The sequence below is a fragment of the Trichosurus vulpecula genome, chromosome 4 (genome assembly GCF_011100635.1).
Source record: "Trichosurus vulpecula isolate mTriVul1 chromosome 4, mTriVul1.pri, whole genome shotgun sequence".
NCBI lineage: Eukaryota > Metazoa > Chordata > Mammalia > Diprotodontia > Phalangeridae > Trichosurus > Trichosurus vulpecula.
The window spans coordinates 140,343,122-140,366,565 of record NC_050576.1 but is presented as its reverse complement, the minus strand read 5'-3'; the positions used below and the strand labels follow the sequence as shown (position 1 = coordinate 140,366,565).

Below are 23,444 nucleotides of genomic sequence, written 5' to 3'. Positions count from 1 at the left end.
CACCTTTTCTTAACAGCAAACTGTTGAAGCTCCCTCTGCTCATCCTGAGAGACTTCTGCCATTCATATGCATGAATTGTTTAATAGATTTGGCGGGGGCAGGGTGGGGATAGGGACAGGAGGATATCCAAATACAAGATTATAAACTTCAAATATGCCAGGAGAAATTATGGCAAGGGATATAAGGACAAAATTATTTCCACTCTTACAAATGATACAAATAATTTAATGTTTTAGAGTCTTCCCAGGGCTCCGACCTGCCTAAGAAAACCTTCTGGCCTTATGCCATTTTCCAAAATATTCTCTTCCAATATTCATTGTTTTTTCTGCTTACTCTTCAGTTAGTAGCACTAGCCAATTTGGGGAAGAAGTGATAATATGCACCAGTAATACCTCCGATTTTTTCTCCAGCTTTTGTTCAGTCATTTTTCTTTGTGACCCCTTTTAGGATTTGCTTGGCAAAGTTACTGGTGTGGTTTTCTATTTCCCTCTCCCATTCATTTTACAGATGAGGAAACCAAGGCAAACAGAGTTAAGTGACTTGTTCAGGGTCACACAGCTAGGAAGTATCTGAGGCCAGATTTGAACTCAGAAGATGCATCTTCCTGATTCCAGGGCTGGCACTCTATCCACTGCATGATCTAGCTGCCTAGAACATAAAACTCCTTTCCAACACATGGAAAAAGTATCTTTCTTAATCACTTACCCCAGTTCAGCATGGCAAAGTGGAAAGATGGGGGGAATAGAGCCAGAGACATGAATTCAAATCCCAGCCCCACCGTTTACTAACTAAATGGTAACAGCAAGTCACCTAATCTCTGTCGGTCTTAGTTTTTTCCTATGTAAAAGTATTATATACTTTTATACTTTTACTTATATACTACAAGTATTACAATACTTGTAGTTTTTACCTCATAGGGTTGCTGGGAGGAAAGTACTTTGTAAATCATGACAAACTTTATAAATGTAAATTGCTGTGACCATCACATGACAAGCATTGCTCAGATATCAAACTTTAATTAGGAAAGGCAAAGCATAGAATGTTTATACCTATCTGTCCACATCTGGGAACTGAGACCCAGTCATCTCTTTATTTGGTCCCAGAATCAAAGGACACAGATTTAGAGCCAGGATGGACCTTAAAGGCCATTGACTAACTATCATTTTACAAATACGGAAGCTGAGGTGAAGAAAGCATACACAGTGTGTCTAGTAAGTGTCAGAGTTGAGATTTAAACTCAGGTCTTCCTGAATACAAGCCCAATGTCCTAACCACTCTGCCATATTGGTATTGGTCTTCAGCCAAGAATCAGAGAGCTCAATGGTCACTGTCCTGTCTGTACTCTGGTGCCAGGTCCCTGACAACATACTGTCAAATAAGCCCCGATTTTCTTCCTGACTCCTGAGGCATAGTTGGAACTAAAGAAATTCTGGGTCATTTTAGGGCACTCCAGAAAGGTGTACCTAAGATAACAGGTCATTCTTCTTTTAAAGCTCCAGGCCCCAGTTTCTTGTTGCCAGCAGAGAAAGAGGGGATTTTAACTGAACAAAAACTGAGGCTATTGAATACTTAACTGCCTGAGGATATTCTAAACAAATCTTTATTCATGGTGAAGGCACAGCAGCACAGAATATGCTCTTATCAGTTCTACTACAATTTACTATAGAGAGACTAAATTTAATAAATACTTGTCTTCATCCTTTTCTTTCTCTTATCATTAGCTGAGAGGAGTAAGCGTGTATTCTCTTTCAGCTGAAGTATGATCTTTATTAGCTAATAATGGAGAACTCTGGCTTCTCCTTTCATTCCTACAACATATCTGGAATGCAGTATATTTGAATACCTTTATCTCTTTAGACTTGGAGTAACTTCCTCTTTCCCTCCTTTCTTCCTTTTCCTTCTTTCCTTTCCTTCTTTTCTTCCTCTTTCTTTCTTTCTTTCTTTCTTTCTTTCTTTCTTTCTTTCTTTCTTTCTTTCTTCCTTCCTTCCTTCCTTCCTTCTTTCCTTCTTTCCTCCCTTCTCCCTTCCTTCCTTCTTTCCTTTTTCTCTCTTTCTTTCTTCCTTCCTTCCTTCCTTCCTTCCTTCCTTCCTCTCTCTCTCTCTCTCTCTTCCTTCCTTCCTTTCTTCCTTTCCTTGCTTCTCTTTCCTTTTTACCAGTATTGCATTACGGCATAAGACTTTGAATGGTAGATTATGAGTCAAGACTATGAATCACTTTGGTTCCAGTCCTACCATTGACACACAGACACATGTATGTATGTATGTATGTATATGACTCTGGCCAAGTCACTTAACTTCTCAGTACTCCAGAAAATTCCCTAAGACAATAAACTGAAAAGAACAGGCTAATTTGTAATCTTAGAGGAAATTCCCTGACTGGAAGTTCCCTCTTCTAATGCTTCAGAACAAAACATGACTATAGGAAAAGCATCAGTAGACAAAAAGCCCTGCAATAAGAATTGGATTGAATTCTTGCCTCTGATACATCTAACTTTCACCATGGACAAGTCATTCAAAGTCTCAGTGCCCTAAACAATTCTCTAAGGCTGTGTAACAGGTGACTTGTGGAGAGGTATATTGGTAAAGGGAGCTTCCACGTAGGTAGCTCCCCATTTTGATAAAATCAGTCCTTTCCCCAATTCCCCCCATCAAAGAAAAAGAAGTGCATGCAAATCTGAAAACAATTCTAAATGGGGTCCTTGGAGGCTTAGTTCTTTAGTTAATGAATGGGACTGAGAATTAGTTAACTGTCCAAACTAGTGATAGATTCCATAAATCTATTTAAAACAAGTTCTAGTACAAGGGAATTAATAATGTACTCACGCAATTCCGTTTCCCCCCCCTCCCCACTAGCATTCACTGTCTAGGCAGTATTCTTAATTTTTCCTGTGTCATGAACCCTTTTGGCAGTTTGCTAAAGCCTATAGACCCCTTTCCAAAACAATGCTTTTAAAAGCAGAAAATACTTTTTAAAATCATAGTATTAAAATGAAACTATTTCCATTACAATGCAAAAATTAAAATATTCTAAAAAATAAGCTATGGAACCCCAGGCTAAGAAACCCTGCTCTTGTGGATGCCAATGTAACTACATACAGTTAGACTCTTCCCATCATCTTGGTAAAATTAGTATTTATCATGTAACTGTTGCATATCCAGCCTGAAATGGAAATATTTAATTTAGTTGAGGCCAGAGTAGCAGAATTAGAAGATTAATATTTCATAGCATGATTTCCTAAAGTGGTTTCCCAGGGCTAGGATGCACCCTTATTATTCAGTACCCTTACCTGTTCATCTATTACCTTATAGGAAATTGAAGGATGAAGAAAGAAAGTGAATTGACTAGTTTCATAATTTGTAAAACTTGGCAAAACCTGGACTTGAAAACAGGCTACTTGGATGGAGAACTACTTTAGGTTCACAATAGTAAAACCTGTCTTCTTGACACAATTCTTTAATATCTTGACATTAAATTTATTGAGTTTATATACATACATTCTCTCTAGATCAAGAGAATCTTAAATCTGAGGTTTCTAAATGTTCACTTGTATTGGACTACAAGGGACCTTGGAATTTAGCTACCTAATTCAGAAATGCTATGGCTAAAAATCTAGACCATCAGAACTGGGAGTCATTGGTGAGGGCACCTGGGACAGGACATCATGAAAGTAATTAGCCTCTTGGTTGACCTCTAGTGCTTTCAAGGGTCACTGAAAACCAGTCTAGAGTTTGTTGGAAATCTATGGTCCAACCAGTAAGGATGGCCTCAAAGAGGGGTAGAGAACTGCTGTCAGTGCAAATTTTTCAAAGGAAATTCTTCTGACCTGTGCTTTATGTGTGAAAAATTCCATAAATGTACTTTTACTGGTATGGAAGTTATGACTTATGGTCATATATTTGGGGTGACTTCCCCTGCATTCAGAAAGAACTGGGTTCAAGTACTGCCTCTGATACATGCTCTGCATAACCATTAACAAATCATTTGACCTCCCATTGCCCCAGACAGTTCTCTACAAATATATATTGTAGACAACTTAACTTGCTTTGATGGAGGGAGTTTCTATAGTAGAAATCCACTATACCTATGAAAACTCAGTTCTGGACAAAAAAAAAGTCATTTTTTTAAGCTTCCTTTCTATAATTGTAAGAGTATTCAGATAGTTCTCTGTATTACATTTCAGTGAGCACTCCTGTTAATAAATATTCTTTCTCCCAACAGGTCTTTAATTAACTTTTTAATATTCTAAAAGGTTTTTTTTTTACTCTTTTTTCACTATTCTAAAAGTTTGTGAATAGACTCCCCTACCAAGTTCTTCCAATTCCATATTTTTGATACCTTTTTTGAAATCTATGTTTTATGTAGGTAACCTGAACCCCATAATTTTTTTTGAACCTATCCCTAGGTTCTAAACAAAACTGAGTTCCCTGACTTCCCACATGAGAGGTAGATTCAACCCCTCTGACTTCCCTCAAGTTCCCATCATATAGAACTCAACACAACCTGCTTCTAAAATTGAGGGCCATTTCAAGTTCGCAGTCAAATAAAAAGGTTCACTTACAGGCATTTGCATTTTAGCCTTTTGGGAAGGAGTTTTGTTTTGTTTTCAAGAATAGCCTAATGAATGGTTTAAAAAAAAAGACAAAACTATTTGCTTTGTTCTACCTCCAAAAGGAGAAAAAATATCCATTTCACATTAGCACCTCAAAGAGTTTGTTCTATTCACGTCTATTATCAACTATTATCCGAAATGTCAATATAGGTAGAGGATTTTTGTGTTGTTCAGACTTCTAATTTTATCAGAAGCAACTTCCTTTTGAAACTTTCTCTACCAATGTATATCCAACAACTCTTATTACTTATGGTCTTATAGAGTTTTCTGAGATTCCTTTAAATCAAGTGACTTGCCTATAGTCACCCAGCAGGTTTATGTTCCAGGCAGGATCTGGAGATAGATCTACCTGGGTCTGACAAGGCCCCCGTTGACAAAATCATGTGCCTCCTTTACAATCTAGATATATTTCTGAGTAAAAGACAAACATTCCAAATTTATGGTACCTACACAAGGGTTCAAGAAATCTGAGTACCAGATTAGCATAGGGCTAAGACATTTCAATATGGTGCCTTGTACCTGAGACAGGTAGTTTAGGTAAAGAAAGACAGGGTAGGTGTGTACTCCACCAGAAAAGGGTGCTCTGCTCCAATGTGGCCAGGGAAAAAATGTTGCACTTGAAGAAGGAAAAGATAGCAAGAAAGGTGTGAAGAGGAGTGAAAGGGTTAACTCTGGGTTATACAACAAAATGCCTGGTTCCTTCTCACAGCCTCTGTGGTAGAATAATATTGGGTAACAGAAGTGGGATGATTTCAGTGGAAAACAGTGGGGTAAGATCCCTTATTTTGATCCTTTCATAGTTCTCCTCTGAGAAGATGCGTTTGTCAGCTCATATAATTGCTCTTCTGAATGCAAAGAGTCACCAGTTATGAGGAATAAATGAAACCCCAAAGAACTAAGCACCCTCCTTGATATTCACTATGCATTCTGTTCCATTTTCTATTTTTGTGTCTTTTTCGCACAGTAGAAGGATTTTCCTTTTGAAATTTCCTCTACCATGTGTATAATGTTTTCTCTCCTCACTTAATGTCTCACATAGTAGTTCCCTTCAATACTCTGCTTAAGAACTGCATCCTCAGTGAGATTTCCCATTGCTGGTGCTTTCCACATTCCCTCAAATTATATTACATTTACTTTAAAAAAAATACATTTTGTGTTTACTTATCTGTGCACATGTCCTCCCTCAGTCCCTCAAGGAGAAACGAAGCTCCTTGAAGGAACTGGGTTTTTGTTGTTTTTGTTTGTTCTAGCAAAATGTCTTGGATATCATAGGTGGATAAATGATTCTTGAATTCAATTGAAACAGTAAGTTATTTTCTTTGCTTGTTTATAAACACAATCTAATTTACACCATTCACTGAGAGTACATGTGACTTTTGTTTTTCCTGTCACTGAAACACAAAACCTTGAAAGCTGACAAATACATCTGACATCTACATTTGAGGAGTAGCTCCTTGATCCAATGCAAATTTGCTATGGCCGGGTGGAAACAAGGGCAGCTCAATGAGAGACACTTTAATAACAATTGGTCTGCCAGTTTAAAACCGAAGTCCAAGGTTAGGAAAGGAATGAGATTCTGCATCTTTTAATGAAAGATAAAACAACAATATAAACGTACACAAATTTACAGAGAAGGGACCAACTTTAATACATTTGGAGTAAAAGGTGTTTCTTTTTTAAATATGGTATAAAAATAAATGCAAGAAAAATAACAAAGAATGTATAGACAACAGACAAAGACGCAGGATATTTTTTTTTTCTGACTGGGAATACATAAGTGAAATGATACCTTCTGTGCTAATTTACTGTTCAATAAATGTGATGCCATATGCATATTTATTAATTATATATATATTTTTTACAATTCTTCCAGTTTGGGATTTACTGTATTTTTTTTTAAATAAACTGTGTGTCTAGTAGAAGCTTTCAAAAAAAGTTTTCACTGTACTTGAACTTGCAGAAAAGTAATAGACAGATCCAGCTTGATATGAAGGAGGAAGTGAACAGACAAGGTTTGAAATGGAAGCAGTGAGAAGGGAGAGTCCCTCGGAGTCTGTAATGCTTTAGTGTACACAAAAGAGAACAAATCCAGTCCTTTGCTCATGCAACATCTTGGTCTAATGTCCTCTGATCCAGGGAATTAGTGAGCTACAAAGTATATATAATGATTCGAGGCTGGGTCCATGCTACAAGTAGATCCTTTTTAATAGGACTGAACTAGACTGGTTAACCTCTTTGATGTGAGCGATTTCCCCTGAGGAAAAGATAAGAACACAAACAAAGAAACAGAAAACAGAGGCATGATCACTGAAAACCTGCTCAACAGAAGCAGCCCTCTGGTGTTGGATGTGACATTGTGAAATCATAGGCAATCAATCCAGTACCAGGGTGGAGACAGGGCCCCTGAGGTACACCTTTGCTTAAATTTTCAGCCACTGGACAAAATTTACCCTCCCTCTCTCCCCCTTCCCCATCCCACCAATTGCAAACAGACTGATGGTTTCACAGCACAGATTAGCAAATCATAAACATATCCATAAACATTCCATTTATGCATAGCAATGATTCAACAACTAAGCCTGATTTTGTTATACCTACTAGATAAAACAATCTAAGATACAGGACTTCTCAGATATGACATTTTTCAGAAGGCTACTCTGTCTTAGGAACAAAGGGATGATAACATGAAAATATTTTTGTTTTTTCCAGGCAACTAAACAAGAATTTGTCTAAATCTGTGTTGGTTGAGACTAATGGGTTTAGTATCTGAAAAAAGTAGGCCTGAATTTATTGATTTTAAGTGACAGAAACTGTGAGTTAAGGCTGTGACTATACCACAAAATGAAGGGGACAAATAAAAGAATTAACTATTCCTCTACTTTTGGGGAATCTCATCGATTTCCCATTTCCCATCATATAAGTCATCATCTCTGGAAAGAACAAGTGTTCCTGCCTGCAAAGATAATTTTACACCCTCCAGTGATATTTTTTTGTTAACTTTTCAGTATCAGATATGCAGTCTGCAGGCTGATCATTTTCTAAAACCTCATATTACAAAACATTAATATAAAACAGAAAGTCCTCTAGTGTGCTCAGATACCTAAATAATTTATACGATGGAATTTTTGTCTCCTGTAGGGTAGAATTAAGGTTGAAGGCCAAAGCACTGAGAGAAATATTGCATTCTAATCACACAAAGAAATTGAGATAGAACTTTTGTGGCAATACATAATGTACTCCCGACTATGTCCTCACAATATGATGAGGGAGAGCTGACAGAGTAGGATCATCACTCAAAGGGCACTATTTTTTAGAAGTGAAAACATTTGAGCAGGCAGTGCCAACAAATATGCTTAACAACAATAACAACCACAACATGCCTGTATAAGGATTAATTCAATCTCTCTTGCTAATTTTCATAGCAGTCACTACCAATGAGTAACAGATTTTGGGAACTCAAATTAGCTTTCAGTATGAGAGATGGAAAAAGCCAAAGTGTAATAAAGGAACGTCTATCCTAATATGGGATTTTTCAGTCATTGTGTGAAATAAGGAAAAGGAAAAAAGGAAGAATCGGAACAATGGGTAACTTGCAAGGCATATGGTCTCAATTGATAAAGAAAGCAGACGCTTCCTGTCATAGATGCAGTACTTCTTCAGGGCATTTAGACCCCCAAAGCTTTCTACATCTGACTAGAGTAGAAAGTTGCTACTGTTGAGGATGGCAAAAATCAATCTGCTTTTTCTTCTAATTCTAGGCACTCAAACAATCACATAAAGCTGGAAGAAATTTAAAAAAAAAAAACACTTTCCTGCTTCTAGGCTGGAGTTTATCTCTGATAACTTTACAGAGTAATACCAACTACTAGAAAGCTCAGTGATTTTTACAAAGTGTTTACCTTCTAATACTTGGGAAATACATCCTCTAGGGAGTTGTCTTAGGAACATAGAAGTTAAATGACTTGCCCTGGGTCACACATCTAGTCAGGGTCAGAGGCAGGATCTGAACCCAGGTTTTCCTAACTTGACTCAATGAACTGAGGACCTTCTTTAAGTTCTTTTGATATTGAATAGATACCAATGGACCATGTATGCTAATAGCCCAGTAAATACATTTTAAAAAATTGACGCAGCATGGAAACCCAAAGATGCATATGGGTTCATTAAAAACAAAACAAAACAAAAACAAACATAGAGTTGGAATGTGAAGAATTGATGAACAAGCAAGTTACATATACTTGTTGTTTTAATCATAGGACTCCCCAAGGCAAATGAATGGCATTCTATGGAGCCAAGAGCACAAATGCTTTTTTAATATACAAAGAAATATCTTGATCTCAGTTGGATCCACCATTTTGAAAACTCAATCTCCACATATATTAGATATTATAAAAAGCTAAATCCTGTTTTGGGGGAGAAGAAAGGAAGAAAGGAAGGAAGGAAAAAAGTTAGGAAGGAAGGAAGGGAGGGAGGGAGGAAATATTTATTAAGTGTTTTTGGTATGTGCTTGGCACTATTCTAAGCACTTTATAGATATTATTTTTCTTATTCCTCACAACCCTGGGAGGCAAGAGCTATTTTTATCCTCATTTTACAGTCAATGAAACTGAGGCAAATAACAGTTAAGTAACTTATCTAAATTCACACAGCTAGTAAATGATTGGGATCAAATTTGAACTTAGGTATTCCTGATTCCATGTCCATTACTTATCTACTTGAGGCACCTAACTGCCTCTAGGGAGAAGAAATATATGGATGGTCATTCAAATAGACAGAAACATGAGCTCTGTGTATTTTATGCTACTTATTTTGTTGAAAAAAAAAAAAAACAAACCTCAAATGGGTATGGGGGCATGAGGGAGATAAAGTTTAGTTTTAGGTCCAAGAGAAACTATTTGAATTTCACTAATTTGGTAACAATCATTTGTCAGCAAGGTTTCTTGGAAACTGCATAAATTTAGCTACTGCCAATAATCTTTTTACAATTTTGCCAAGTTAAAGAATGAGGGGAATTTTTATAGCTAAATTCCAAATTCCTGGGTCTAAGAACTAACAAGAAAAATCAATGACTGTTACTAATAGCGGTTTTAACCAAGTGCCTCTCAAATCAAACTTACAAGTAACACAGATTTTTAGCCAAATGCTTATGCATATAATGTATGATTTATACTTATTCTTTCCTAATACTGAAGGCTAAGAGACTTTAATGAAAGTAGAAACCTTTAGAGACAGAGAAAAATAGATGTGGAACAAAAGGAAACTCAAAACAATAATAGAGATCCTCCATGATTGATCAAGGGAAGTTACTCAATGACCGACGAATGGACCACATACTTGAAAAAGCAGCACAGAACTAATTAAGAGACAAAACAAACCTCAGGCTGTAACCTGGCATCTGATTGGACATAAAACATCATTACAACCTACAAAATAATCAGATAAAGACAAACAAAGTCCTTCAGACCCTCAGTGAAAAACATCACTACTACCATTCCCTGAATGTGGCAGAAAATGAATGCTACTATTTAGTAAAGTTCTAAGCATTCAGATTTTTCTGAACACCTTGTTAAAGACATTCCTTCTACTTTGTTAAAAAATTAATCACCTGCTAAAATAGGTAATTCACCCGCAAATAGCTCAGATGGAAATCTAAGCTTTGGGAAAATACCACCAAGAGGATGGTGATGAAGAATTGTATTAGGTCAGATTTTGAGCTATAACCTCAATGAGGAAAAGAAATACTACCCCTTCTTTCCTGAAGCATTAAATGGGCTCTGCAGGAAGAGGTCTGTGTTCAGGTAACTAGCTAGCCCCATTTGTTAGCTTGTTTAGCTGAATTACTGAGTCAGAGTGTTGCCCAGCCTGGGGGAGGTAAGCAGAGTAAAAGAGTTGTTACGGCATGAAAATAGAGGCACTTAACGGAATATATTTAGAAGGCAGTATGGTGTAGGACAAAGAGACATGATTTGGAAATAAGAGTCCTACATTTGAAACCTGGCTTTCCTACTTATTACCTGTGGACTTTGGGCAAGTTACTTCCCATCTCTGATACCTGTTAGTACATTCTAAAAATTTTTGAGGATAGAGGCAATTTTTTTTATGCTTTGTGGCTAACATTGTGCTGGTATCTAGTAGGTGCTTAATAAAGGCTAACTGAATTTAATTAAATTGATTCAATCCAGTCTCCTCATCTATAAAACAAAGGTGTTAAATTAGAGGACCTCTTGAGGTCCCTTTCAGCTTTAAATCCTATAAATGTAGTTATTCAGCTTTTTTTTGAAGTCTAATCATTTCCTAATAGTTGCAAACTATCTGTGCAGCTTACTGAACGTATCTTTAAGCTAGTTTTTTTAAAAAAAAATCACTCTCTAACTTTCCCCACAGAATGTTGTAGTCTAGTAAGCTGTCTCAGAATGGCCTGCTAGCTCCAGACTAGGCATAGGAACCAAGAGGTTCCAAAACTTTTCTTGCTTTTGTCTGAGAGTTGCCCTAGATTTCTTCTTTAGTCACGTCACTAAATGTCACTTTGTCACATTACCATAATGTATTTTAAAAGCACTTAGCATAGGGTCAAACAGAATTCCCAAAGACTGCAACTGTTAATGATATGATACTGGTCTGGTGATGGAAAATCCCCATTGTCTCACCCGTCAAAACTCTTATTTGATCTTCAGGCTGTCTAGCCATTAATTCTTATTTTCCATTACCCCACAACAGGATTTCATAGCTTAGTGGGTAGAGTGATGGTATTGAAGTCACTGAGACATGAGTTTGCAACCTGTCTTTGACACTAGCTGTGCGACCTTGGGACAATCGATCTCTCTAGGTCTCAGTTTTCTCATCTCTAAAATAGAGTTTGGGATGCTAGTTCCTGATAGGTTGTGGGGAGAAAGGAGGAGGCAAAAGTACTGGAGGCACTGAGCAATGAGTCAAGAAAGGGACCCAGACATGGATGGACAAGACAGAGACCAAGTTAATGAAACTGTGATATTTTCCAAGTTGACACATTATTCAAAGAATGGCATTAATTCTCTGTGCTATCATCACAAAGATGGATATGTTGGATAATTTTTTTTCACTATCAATGGAAAATCAATGAAACAAAAATCTTCCTTTATTCATTTGGATTTCCAAACTTGCATTTCCTAAAGTCAGACTTTACCAGAAAAATAATTAACAGTTGAATCATTTTTATTCCCAAGCAAGAAGCCAATGTAATTTGGAGATTTTTAGTTTCCAGGAATTACTATGGGCCCTATTTGCTTCTCTTGTCCTTTGTTGAAAAATTACAGGCACAATCTAATCTGTTTATTATTTTTGGCAAGTTTTGAAGACATTTAGCCATTGGCTCAAAAAAAATAGGGAGAGGTCAAAATGGATGACATAAACAAGACAAACTGAACTTAGTATAATAATCTATGAGGCCAGCCAATCTTTTAAAGAAATGGCTTTGCAAGTACATATACATATATTGGTTTCTCTGTGGTTATGGTTTACCTATTTTCAAAGCATGTCTCAAAGTGCTAATTCAGAACTAAGCATAAATGATAAAGATAGCAAAAATGAAACATATCATCAGATTCACAGAGTTCCCTTCTAAGAAAGAAAGGGTTTGTGAATCATAAAATCAATATGATTAATATGTGATAGCACACAGGGGGTTTGGAATAGGTGGCTGACACTGAGAAAGATGACACAGGAATTTCTAACAAATGTCCCATAACAACTAGCACAACTGAGCATATGAAGAAATTTAGAATGGAAATCAAATTGGTACAGGAGAGTCATGCTAAAACCAGGAGGTCACGAAGACCTGAGTTCAAATTCAGCCTCAGATACTAGTTGTGTGATGCTGGGCAAGTCAGTTTACCTTTGTCTGCCTCAGTTTTGTCAACTGTAAAAGGGGGATAATAATAGCCCCTACTTCACAAGGTTGTTGTGAGAAAGAATGAGATAATAGAGGCCAAGTGCCTGGCACATACTGAGTGCTTAATAAATGCTTATTCCCTCCCCTTTCCCAAATCCTTATCTGCCTAAAATGTCCCTAATAATAATTTAGTGTCTCTTAAAAATAGTAATCGAATAGAGCATGGATGTTTAGCACTCTTAGACCCGCAAGGAAAATGTGAAGTGTATAAACTAATCTGTTCAATTTCTTTTAATTCCACTTTCTAAATTGTGGGCAGTTAGTCAATTTTCACTGTGAAAAAGAAGACAACTATAGGATAATAGTTTTAAGAAATGGTAGGGTCTAGCGAAGGTGGTTTTTTGTTTTGTTTGTTTTTCTTAAGTTATATGAGATAAGAACATGTTTGTAAGCAGAAGAGAAGGAGATATTTTCAACTGAAAATTAAGAGAGACAGGGTAATCAAAGGGAGCAAAGTCCTAGATGAGACAGGATGAAATGGGACCAAAGGTACAAACAGAGGTGCTGCTAATGAGGAGAAGGCAACTTTTTCCGTTGAGAAGTAAAGGAAGAAAGAATGGGGATGATGTAGAAAAGTCTGTCATCATTGCCAAGATTTTTGAATATTTAATTATCACTTTTGTGTGAGATAAACTCACATTAAGAAAATGCATAGCCTTAGCAGCAGTCAGTCAAAATAAAGTTGCAACCACCTTTGGGACAAATAAGGCAAGTTGTCATAATTTGACATTAAGAATAGCTTGCAGGGCAGCTAAATGGCGCAGTGAGTAGAGTACCGCCCTGGAGTCAGGAGGACCTGAGTTCAAATTCGGCCTCAGACACTTGACACATTTACTAGCTGTGTGACCTTGGGCAAGTCACTTAACTCCAATTGCCCTGCCTTCTGCCCTCCAAAAAAAAAAAGATACACAAGAATAGCTTGCTGTGGATTTTAAAAAATGACATTTTTCGCTTTATTTTTGATTCCATTGTTTGTTGAATTGAAAAACCTTGTGACAATATTGTTCGTGAAAGAGTGATACAAGCTATAACACGCTTCTGAGCTTGTCTTCCAAGTTAGATGCCCTGAAATGGTTCATACGGAAGTAGTGGTAATAAAAGAGTCTCCTCGTACAAATCTCCCACCCCCAGCCTAGCCTCCCTATTACTCCCACTTACCATTTCTTTGACTCCTCAGCCAAAAACTTCTTTCCCTGTACACCATTCCCCTATAGATGTTTTCTCCTCTGCTTAGAAGATAAGCTCCTTGAGGGCAGGGACTGTTTCATTTTTGTCTCTTTGTCCCCACTTCCCAGCATAGTGGCTGACACATAGTAAGAGCTTAATATGTATTTTTTTCATTCGTTTATAGCTGTGCTACGCTTCCTGAAAGTGTTACTGTTATTCTGCAACTTAATGCCTACAACAGTGATGGGCAAATATCCCAAAGTACACCCAGAATCTATGGCAAATTCTTCAAGGAACACCCCAAGGCAGTTCTTGATCCAATGGGGCTACGTTACCAGTAATGTACACTGACACTATTCAGTCTACAGAATTTACAAGGCAAGCAAAGATCAAGCTACATCAAAAAATATACATGGATCTATTATCTAAGCAAAATTAAATTATGTATCAATGAATGCCAAACACTGATCATTTGATGACTCCCATAGAAAACATGAATTGCATTCTCAAATAAGTTATCACACCAGTGTCAATGAAACAAGATGTATATCTACAGAAGTCTACAATAAAATGATAGATTAGATGATATTGAAATCTCTAATGAAAGAGAAATTGAAAGAGTTCGATCTTAATCAGTATATTTGTGTCCTTCTATCTGGGTTTGCCAGTGTTACTTATGGTGAGGAAAGTCAATAATCACCTTGAAAATTATTTCCCCTTTAGTTTCTCTGGTGTCATAACTAATGCAGCTCACCTATACCTCCTGCTTCTACACAATAAATCGCATGGCATTCTATTAGAAAACAGAGGGGAACTAAGTGCCTCTTGGGACATCCACATTGGGGATATATATATTGTATTGATCACTTCCCTCTCTGTTTTTCATATGATCACATATTTTTGCTGATCCTTTGTTATATTGGTAAATATGCAGCACCGTATGGACATACCTGTTGTTATATCTTCATCAGTATCACAAGTATAAAATATGGCCAGTGATATTTTTTAGGACACTAAACTTTGTCTCTCCTTCACTGGGGTGGGAACAGCTGTTAAAGGAAATATCTAGCTGCCTTAGCTTCATCATTGTAGACATCCTGAGGGCTTTCAGTGTCCTATCTAGACTGGTCATTAAGCCTGTCATTTTACTGATGGAAAAACTGAGGCATGAAGAGGTTAAAATGTATATTACGCAGGACTTGAACCTAGGTCTTTCTGGTTCCAAATTCATGATCTGTCCCCCTCTATATGAAATAGTGGATAAAATGAAAAGTATTTTGAAAAGAAATTTCAAGATTTCTTTCTTTCCTGATTTTCTAGGTGGGTGAAATACATACTGATCTTACTGGAATGATTAACACCAATCAAGCCTAGAGGAGATTGCTTTTTTTAGACAAACTAATGAGATTCCAAAGTTAATACTCTCTGGTCATAATCTAAATTCTTTTTAATCAGGACCAGAATGAATTCCCTCCCATCAATTAATCAATCAATGAGCATTATTAAGCACGTTCTCAATAACAGAAACTGGGCTAGGTGCTGGGAATACAAAAACAAAAATGAAAATACGTCCTTGCCCTCAAGGAATTTATATAATATCATGGAAAAACAAAAACAACAACAAATTAATTTATATGGATTGTAAGGTTTGCAAAGCATTTTAGAAATATTATCTTTATTTTATCCTCACAATAACTTGGGGAGGAAGTATTATTACTACCCAATTTTGCAAATGAGGAAACTGAGTCAGAGGCTGAATAACTTGCCTAGGGTCGTACTCCTTACACTGTACCATCTACCTGTCTAAAGATGTATACCAAATGAATATATAGTTTACGTAAATATTTAGCATACGTACATTACAAAGTTTGAGAGGGAAATCAACAGAAGCTTAGGTAGATTAGGAAAAAATTCATATGATGGTGTCTGAGCTGAGTCTCGATGGAAAGAAAGGATTCCAAGAGACAGAAGTGAAGAAAGAGTTCATCCCAAGCCTAAGACACAACCAAGTAAAGTCATGGCATTGGGAGATGAAGTACAGAGTGTGAGAAGTAACAAGAGTAACAGCTTGGCTACACTGTATAGCACGGGAAGGTGAGTAATGTTTTTTGATGCTGGCAAGATAATTTGGGGCCAGATTGTGAAGGGTCTTAAATACCAAATAAGGGAGCTTATATTTTATTTTAGTGGCAATAGGGACCTAAAGAATGAATGAAAGAACATTTATCATGGGCTTGATATGTGTCAAACACTATACTAAGTGTGGGGGAAACAAATGGATAAACCAAGAAGATCCTTCTCTTGGGAAATATACATTATAACTGAGGAAACAACAGTTATAGGTGAGTCTCGGCCAGCAAAAAAAGTCCCAAAGTCTGAGAATTCACAAATAAAAGGATGAGTGAATCCAAAGTACAGGCAATTGAAATACCTTTCAAGAGGCAATGACAGCATTGTTGATTTTCATTACAGGAGTAACAAGTTGGTTTGACCTAATATAGCAAAATCACTTTAGTTCTTTAATGTGGAGGGTGGAGTGGAGAAGAGACAAAGTGGTTAGCTAAAGGGAAGGGGAAGTGATTGCGATAGCTGGTGGAGTAAAGAGGGATACACAAGTATACAACCCTACTCCAGAAGAAATAAGGAAATGCACTATCTTCCTTGGGTTGGAGATGTGGGATTCTTTGGGTGTGGTATCTTTGTCAATTGTTTTTGCTTAACTGTTTTTCTTTCTTCCATGGGAATGACCACTGGTGGGGGAAAGTGAGTGCTATATCCAGAAATGGAAGCAAGGAAGGAGGGAGAGAGGGAGGGAAAGGATGAAGGAAGGAAGAAAGGAAGGAAAGAAAAAAAGAAGGAAGGAAGGAACGAGAGAAGGAAGGAAGGAAGGAAGGAAGGACCTCCCCCGCCTTTGACTAGTACAGCACATAGTAGGCACTTAATAAAAACCTGTTGAATTAGAATTTGTACATAGATAAATAGAAATCAAGGTTCAGAATGATATATGCCCTAGATTGTCCTTAGGAGACAGCTTCACTGACAAAATAACATTTATATGACATTTATATTTGTAAGGTTTAGAAACCATATCTGCAGGATGTGGAAACATTAGCATCTCTATTTTTAAGACAGGGAAACTGAAGTTCAAAAAGGTTAAGAGACTTGTTCAATGTCATAAGGATAGAAAGAAGCTGTGTGGCTGTAAGGATAAGAAAAAGAGAAATGAGAAATTTAGAAGAGGTAAGGGGTTTTGAGAAAATATGATGAGTTTTGTTTGGAATAGATTGTATTTAAGATGACTTTGGGACATTCTGCTTTTGTCCAAGAGATTAGGGCTGGTGCTGGACATACTGATTTGGGAATCATCTCTCATCAGTCTGTAAATAAAAATTTCTTAAGCAGCTACTATGTGCCAGGCACTGTGCTAAGCACTGGGGATACAAAAAGAGGAAAGAGACAGTCCCTGCCCTCAAAGAATTCACAGTCTAATGGAAAGAGATTATATTTCTACTCATGGGAGCTATTGAGATGATGAAAAAAAAGAATATATATTGATAGAAAAGTGGAGGGATAAAGCCTTTGTGAATTCCCATGCTTCTATTTTTATATTCTACTATTTTTTCCTTTTCTAAATAATGTTTCATTTTGTGCTTGTTTGTTTGACTGGATTTGTGATTTAATTAGTGAAGAGCTCTATTTTTCTCTGCAACTTAGTCTTAGAACGTTATCTGGGGCACTGAAAAAGTAACACTTGAACCAGGGTCACACACCTAGACTGTTCAGAGGAAAGAACCAGTACTTACGCCCAGATTTTCCTGAACTGTAGGCCAACTCTCTATCCACTATGCAATGCTAACTGTGCTTTATGTCATAATGTCTCATATCAATATCACATTATCACATTATATTATCAGGCTTTTAATGAAAAAATTGCTATATATTTTACACATAGTACAATTATTAACTTTAAAAGCAAATCATGATGGTAGAAGGCAAAAAAAAAGAAAAACAATAGAAAGAAGAGGACTGTTGGAGAGAAGGAATGCTGAGTTTGTGAAATCAAAAGGAACTTCTACAGAAATAACTGGGTGTTTTTTTTCAATCATCTGTGACATACATCTTTCACACTGTAGAATTTTCTACTGGAAATAATTAATTGATATGTTGTAGGCTGAAGAGTCATTCCTGAAACCAATAAAAGCACTGAACTCTTTAATAACCACTTGAAGAAAATGGAAAATCATGGTAATATTCTCCTATCAGCCTGAAAGTCTCCTGTGTATTTCCATTAAAACAAAATGTACACAGGAAAGCATTCTAGCTTTCTAGTTAAAACACCATATACTTGTGGAAGGTCTACAATGTGCCAAAAAATTCTTTAATCTTCTGAGCAGAAAAGCAGTAACGTTCAAGGAGGAGAGAACATTAACACAATAATGGGCCATGTTAATAATCAGCTGGTTAATTTAAATAAAATTAACCAATGTGTAAGTTGGGGGGGGGATATGAAAGATAACAGTTCCCCTTTTCTTCTGTGCCTATCTTAATCTTTTCTGCATTTTTAACATTGAGTCCTAATCATCCGCTTCTTAATTAGGGAAAACTACTGTGAAATATTCCATTCCTCCTCATTTATTATCTATTTTCTTCCAAAGTCTAAAACGTAGAGTGACATGGGTAAGAGTGGGGGAGTGTAATCAGGTTTGGGCATTGCATACGTTGTTGCAGAGATGGGGGAGGAACCATTGTGATTCTTTTTCTGTTCCTTTTCTCCTCACCTCAAGACCTACTGTGACTTTCGATTACCCATAGTAGGTGTTTTGATCACAATCTCAAAGACAAAGTTCAAAGGTCATTAGATTAGAAAATGTTTGATATGAAACAGTCTTCTTGGACAACACACAAATCACAGTGCAACATGCCATGGCCACATCATCAAGCAAAAACTTGGGGTTTTTGTTTCAAATAGCATTCACTGCTTTGTTTTCAGTCTCTACATTTTCCCCTCACTTGGAATACTTTTCCTATTCATGCCTTACAATCAGATTATGACCTGAGATTACTAAAAATCTAGGCCGGAGTCAAGACTCCTATTGGAAGAGCTTGAAATTTAAGTTCTATTAGAGTACAGGTTATCAGTAAAACATCTCAGGTCTTAGGCCTTTTGCTTATCTCAATCATGTCTTACATACTCTAACAACTTACCATTTTTAAGTCTTTTAGATACCTTGAACACTGGGGACATAGCCAGTAATTCACAAAGGTAACCTGTTCCCACTCCACCCACCTCCAACTCCTATTCTCATCCAATATAACTAAAAACAAAAACCATGATCTTTGCTGAAGCTGATCAACTTCCATTTCAACACACACAGAGAGCTCCATTGAACTGGTCATCACAGCAAAAGCCACAACAAGCACATAGCAGCATGGAACTAACTGCACAACTCAACAGACAATGCAGACAAACTTGAGTATAAACCAAGATTGTTCTACCTCTTTTCATAACAGGTTAGTGCTGGCCCTCAGTGTTGGTGTACAGTTTTTATGGCATGGGAAAATAGGGATGTTTCTGCCCTATAAAAATAAATGTGTTGAATGCTTTAGTTTGAGCTTACAACAGGTCAGAAAGATCCAAAAAGAATCCTGAAAACAAGGACATCACCAAAACACATGGGAGAGAATAGGAAAGTGTTGGCAGGAAAGTCATTGATTTCCTGTGTGCTTTGATGCAACGTTTTCCAACATCTTTCTGTGAATAAAGAATAGAGGAATCATAATGATGGGACATTTTAAAGACTTGTATCCTGCTCCCAAACAGCATTCATATGAAGCTATTCCATAAGCCATTCAAAAGGTCATTCTTCCCACAAATGACAAATGTGAAAGATATAAGGAAACCAGATTCTTCTCATTTGTCTAAGTCTCAGAAAGACCAATATGAGAGGAAAACAAGATAGAAACATGTGTTCTTTTTAGAAGGGAGTTGTAGACACAACTATGAGGAAAAAGATAAAGGAGGCCCTCCTCGGTCTTTCCAATATTAAAAAAGAAAGAAAAAGTTGGTATTCTTCCTTTTTAATGACCTATTTCATGCTTCTTTAAGCATCCAAAGCCCAAACACACTGTCTTCCTTTTGTAGCATCTTGTCCCCACCAAGCAATGGGAGATGGAACAGAAAAGGAAGCTTAGAGGGAAGCATGAAATCCTGAATTTGTGTAACCATAACACATTCATCTGCCGTGACATCTATAGAGCAAAGGTGAGGGGTGAAGCTGGGAGTAGAGGACACTTCATTGGACTTAGTCATCTTTAATCTGTCAGGATAAAACACTTACCACATATGCGCAAGTTTCTCAAAAGATGTTCTGCGATCCATTGAGTTGCCCAACTTACTTGGGATGTGGGAGGGGTAGATGGGAAGAGGGAAAGAGAGAAAGGCCCATAAAAGAAAGAAAGCAAAAATAAAAAGAAACAAATGAAAAGAAAAAGAACGGAGCAGAAAAAAAGGATGATCAAATGCAAGGAGGCAACATAAATGTCATGTAGAAATCAAGAGGGTGTAAGTAGAGTGTCACTAATGAAACACTTTTTATTCCTTTTTTTCTTGTAACAACTAATTTAAAAAGAAAGAGATTTCCTCACATGCATAAAATTGGTGTGATTAAAGTTAAAATCAGAGTAGCCAAAAATGAAGTCAGTGTCTGATGCTACTACACTGTCATTCTCATGGCCTATGGATTTCTGGACTATGGTAAACAGCTGTCCAGAAGCTTTCAATACTTTGCTATCAAGACTATCTCTAACAGTCGTCTACAGTATTTATATATGGAACTTGTTCTCAGTTGTACAAGTAGCCCTGCTTTAGATGAGCTCATAGAAAATATTATCTTCATGTCAGGATGGTACAAAAGATTTCAGAATCTCCCCTTTAATATTTAAAAACTGAAAGGTGGTATAGTAGTGGCATAGTAGTAACTGAACTGGGCAAAAATCTGGCCAAAAATATTTCATAAGAAGGCTTACTAAATTTGAGGTGATAATAAATGGGGGGAACCTCCCAGTCCATTTTCAGTAATATGATCTGTACCCAAATAAATAATAAACCAGTTTAATGAAAGAAAGGGTCTTTTAAAGGAAGACATAAAATATTTTTTCTCTCTCTGAAAAGAAGCTCTTCATTTTTTCCATAAATTATATAGAAGATTCATGTAAAATAAAAAAAATCATAATAAAATTTGGAATGTATGAATACATGCAGCAAAGAAAAGAAAAGGAAAGGAAAGAGAAAAAAAAGAACTCATTTGACCCTGGAAAAATGGAAAAGGCTTTCTTGGCCAGGAGCCTGTCTACCTACCAGACATCTAGCAGCATGGCCTCTGCAGACGAGACTGAACTAATTATTACCAAAAGCTATGGAAATAAAAAAAAGGTAAGAAAGACCAATACCTTTTTCTTTGCCTGTAGCAGCTCCTGGTAGGCACTGGATCGTATGAAACGTGGGTAGGAATCACTTTTCATCAATTTGTAAATGTGCTCCTAAAAGGAAAGAATAGCTTAGATGCTATTTTTATGGATGTTTTGGAAAATCTAAAATGAGGAGAGTAAAGAAGCCTAAATACCACCACATGTCATCCAGGTACTAGGAGGAAGGATGGGACAGATCTGATGTGGATTAGATATAATAACAATAAAAATAATATCATTGGAAATAATAATGAAGATGATGATGATAAAATTCCTTATATTTCTAGTATGTCATAGTTTTTTTTTACACACAGTATCTTATCAATGAATTATTTTATGAAATGGCCCAGGTAAATATGGAGAATGTAAATTTGATTTAATCATTTCCAGAATAGAATGTATTGCAAGGAATCTAATATAGCAGTTTTCAATCAATTATTTTGTGAAAAATAATTCTAAAGATAAACCTAGCTGTCCCATGTGCCAAAATGTAAAAAAGAGCTTAAGCAATCATGCAGATCATTGTGCATCCAATTTGAATAACTCCGGCACTAAGATTGACTCTGGGTCCCAGAACATCCAGCTTGTTACTGTCTACATTGCTCAGTAAGATGTAAGCTCCATGAGGACAGGGGTCTAGTTTGTTTTCTATCTTTTATTCCTAATACCTAACACCATGCCTTATATAAAGCAGGCACTTAGTTAGTATTCATTGGATTGAGTAGACTAAATTACCTGGAAAGTTGTTTAGTATGCTTTGTCCCAAAGCTGAATCCCCAGACCTATTCTGAAGATTTTTCAGCTAAACTTTCACCTTATTTTGTTTTATGGTTCCCAAGACTTTAGAAATTCTGATTATAAGAAAGGAAGCATTGAAGGAAGGAAAGAATAAAGGAAGGAAGTCAGGAAGGAAGGAAGGCAGAAAAGAAGGAAGGCAGGAAGGCAGGAAGGAAAGAAGGCAGGAAGGAAAGAAGGAAAGTAGGAAGGAAGGAAGGAAGGAAGGAAGGAAGGAAGGAAGGAAGGAAGGAAGGAAGGAAGGAAGGAAGGAAGGAAAGGAGTAAAGGAGAAACCTGGTGATACAAATTCCTTTTAGCCTGGATTGGAAAACTTCCAGCTGTCCTAGATCTTAAACCTTACACTAAAATGTACAAGCTTTTAGGGTAGCCCCAGAATTCATCTAGTGTTAAGTCTGTTCTCCCTCCCAGACTTGTGACTAGCCTGAACTTATTCATGGTTCACTCAATGGTGTCTACCTTATACCTCAGGGGAACTTCGTGAGGACTCCACAAAAGGAGAAAAGGACTTCTGTCTAATCAGGAGTTAAGTGTTTCCTCCTTGCCACGTGCATTCTATAAGCTTGAGCTGATTTCACTGTGGATTTGGTTATGACCAATTCATTGTTATTGTGTTGTTTCAGTCATGTCTGACTCCTCATGACCCCATTTGGGGGTTTTCTTGGCAAAGATCATGGAGTGGTTTGCCACTTCCTTCTCCAGCTCATTTTACATATGAGGAACTGAGGCAAACAGGGTTAAATGACTTGCCCATGGTCACACAGCTAATAAGTGTCTCAGGCCAGATTTGAACTTATGAAGATGAGTATTCCCAGTGCTCTATCCACTACACCACACCATGAGTATTCCCAGTGCTCAATCCACTACACAATACCACTTCGCTGCCAATTAACTCTAGCTGATAAATTTACATTGACTAGATATTCAGTGAGGAACAGACAGGTGGGGGCTTCTGAGCTATAGTACTAAAAACCACTCAACCCCTCAGGGTTTCTTTTTCAATGTAGAGGAGAGAAATTGTCAGTTACTCTCTAGGGACCCAATCTAATAGTCTGAATGGGAACTAGGAGAGTGACACCAGAGGGGGTACTATCTCAGGGCTGAGATGGAACTGGATCAGATGTTAAAATATTAATACAGAATTCAGTATGAAGAGTCATTTTGCTTGCTGCTGATTTAAAAAAAGAAACATGTGCATGTATATGTATGTCTATGCATGTATTTTTCTCTTTTTATGAATCATTAATATATTTACAATCTGTAATGGTATAGGAAATTTAATCACCTATATTTCCCTACACCAAAGCAATCACAGAGCCAGACTAACATTATGTATGTGTATATAGGTATGCATGTATGTATGTATGTATGTATGTATGTATTTCATTGGTATAAGGAACTATAAGTGAAAAACCTTCTTATACCAATGAAGAACAACATACAGTTCACAACTCACAGTCTTTGGATACTGCTTTGGGC

The 23,444-nt window shown here is 36.9% G+C and overlaps 1 protein-coding gene across 2 annotated transcripts in view; it reads right to left on the bottom strand.

The window, feature by feature from the left end:
- Positions 1–6,534: 6,534 nt before the first annotated feature.
- RGS7 (regulator of G protein signaling 7) overlaps positions 6,535–23,444 on the bottom strand; it is a 183,180-nt gene continuing 166,270 nt past the window's right edge. The window contains exons 12-14 of one of the 2 annotated variants that reach the window (XM_036757127.1): positions 21,154–21,243; positions 19,201–19,281; positions 6,828–6,864 (exon numbers count right to left, since the gene is read on the bottom strand). In XM_036757127.1, coding sequence (XP_036613022.1) covers positions 19,207–19,281; positions 21,154–21,243 — 165 coding nt within the window. In that variant the 3' untranslated portion in view covers positions 6,828–6,864; positions 19,201–19,206. Of the gene's footprint in view, positions 6,865–19,200; positions 19,282–21,153; positions 21,244–23,444 lie in introns of both variants that reach the window. The other variant, XM_036757125.1, reaches the window with a different exon arrangement.